At 40.4% G+C, this 2,174-nt stretch overlaps 1 protein-coding gene across 1 annotated transcript in view; it reads right to left on the bottom strand.

The window, feature by feature from the left end:
* The window catches only part of Tex14 (testis expressed 14, intercellular bridge forming factor), a 110,975-nt gene that overhangs the window by 1,834 nt on the left and 106,967 nt on the right, over window positions 1-2,174 (bottom strand). The window contains exon 30 of the mRNA XM_023703170.1: window positions 532-583. Within this exon, the coding sequence (XP_023558938.1) occupies window positions 532-583 (52 nt within the window). The remainder of the gene's footprint in view (window positions 1-531; window positions 584-2,174) is intronic.

The following is a 2,174-nucleotide window of genomic DNA, read 5'->3' as shown; positions in this document are numbered from 1 at the left end:
GGCCCTTGTGCTTGCCAGGCAAGTAAGTGCTTATTCTACTGAGCCATCTCCCCAGCCCCATCGTGTGTAGTTTTTTTTTTTTTTTTTTTTTTTTTTGCAGTACCAGGGATTGAACTCAGGATCTTGCTCTTTCCAGGCAAGTGCTTTATTCTACTGAGCTATCTCCCTGGCCCCAGTGTGTACATTTTTGAAAGATGCAAATATCCTTTCTATTCAACAGAATGAAAAAGAAAGGGATTCTGGTCTTTATACTCAAGGGAGAGGATAATATGGTCAGTGAAGCATGGAAATGCAAGACAAAGCAACTGACAGCAGTGCCTTCTGTACTCCTGCACATGAATTGTTTTTATGCAGATTTTGATTTAATCAAAGCTGGCATTCATTTCATATTTTAATTTACTATAATAAACATATTGCTATAAATTGAGCAAGAAATTCAAGTCTTTTCCCGTTGTTTTTATTCACACTTATGTTTCAAATGCACTTTACTCTCTAAAAAGGAAACTGAACTACACATGTATATCTAATTACCTTGATGGTTCAGACCAACCCAGTCGCTTCCAAAAACAGGGTTTTAGTTCATCTTCATGCAATATAAGAGGGAGAAAAAAACAAACCAAACTGATTATTTCCTAAGTAAACAAAAGCCAGAATTCAGAATTCCTATCAGTCTTCTCTCTAGTTTAGTGTAGATAGTCTTTCCTAAAATAGTAGCAGTTCTTTTTAAAATAGCATCTCACCATATATTCAAGCCTGGCCAACCTTAAATTCACTACTTAACTCAGGCTGGCCTGAAGCTCATGGTAATCCTGCCACAGGCTCCTTAGTGTTGGGTGGTATGTGCTACCATGCCCAGTGTTCTATTACATAGATACAGAATCTTTCTAAGAATATAATGGCTTTGCCTCCTAAAATTCTACAGCTCCCTGCCATAGCAGTGGGCATTACTGGCACTAAGTCACAATCTTCTGAGTTATCTTCTTACTGATTCAATACTAGCCAAATGGCCCCACACACTGGCCCCTGTGCTAGTCAGAGGTTGGAGAAAACATTCCTTTATGAAGTGACTACATACGAAGGCATAATAAAAGGAACAAACAAGTAATGGCAAGGCATCCAGGGATGGAGAGCAGGGGAAGCCTAAATCTAAAGGGCCAGAACAATGGGGGTGGAGGGACAGTTACTGGAACTCAGAAGACAGCTAGAACTGAGAAGGGACAGGCTGCTGCATGCACAGAGACTGTATTTAAGAAAGACAATGCTTCCTCCAAACACAAGGTATTGAAGCAAGAGGGGAAGTCAACCCTAATTTCTCTCCTGTCCTTTGATTTTTATCAGGCCTCCTCCTCCTCCTCCTCTTTTTTGGTACCAGGGATGAACTCAGGACCTTGCACTTGCCAGGCAAATTCTGCTGTGCCATCTCCCTGGCTCCACCAGGCCTTCTAATTGGCCTGGAGAGACAGTCCAGAGATGGTCAGCATCCTGGGCAAAAGCTGGACAGAGAAAAAACAATAAAAATGGATTGAAGAGGCCGGGGAGATGGCTCAGTGGAATAAGCGCTTCCCTCGCAAGCTCAAGGGCCTGAGTTCAATCCCTGGTTCCGCCAAAAAAAACAAAAACAAAAACAAAAAAACAAAAAAACTAACAAGGAACCAAGAAATAACAATTCAGCAGCTACAAGATGACAGAAAGAAAAATAATACAAGAATAATAGGTGCTGATGAAACAGCAGGAGACAGCACACATGACATAAAAAAAGACTATTAAAAATGGATTGAAGAAAGGATAAACAGAGAACAGATGAAAGAATTAGTGTCACTAACTTCCTGGGTGGAAGAAATAAAATTTAGTAAGGTATCATTTGTAAATGGTTTATCAGAAGTTTAAAGCCACTATAATCTCAGCATGGAAGAGGTTAAGGTAGGTGGACTGCCACTAAATTCACGGCCAAACTGGGTCCTATAAGTGAGTTCAAGGCCAGTATAAATTATGGGGAAAGACGTCTCAAACAATAACGACAACAAAAACTAATGTGAAATTGGGGTTAAATCACAATTTTTACATTAGTCGGAGGCCCCAATTAAATTCCATAAAATATGATTTATTAGGGCCTGGGAGATGGCTCAGTGGAGTAAGTGCTTTCCTGTCAAGCACAAAGACCTGAGCTCAATCCC

The sequence above is a fragment of the Octodon degus genome, unplaced genomic scaffold (genome assembly GCF_000260255.1).
Source record: "Octodon degus isolate 3935 unplaced genomic scaffold, OctDeg1.0 scaffold00164, whole genome shotgun sequence".
Taxonomy (NCBI): Eukaryota; Metazoa; Chordata; class Mammalia; order Rodentia; family Octodontidae; genus Octodon; species Octodon degus.
Note: the sequence above shows the minus strand (reverse complement) of the source record. Positions and strands in the feature narration are given on the sequence as shown.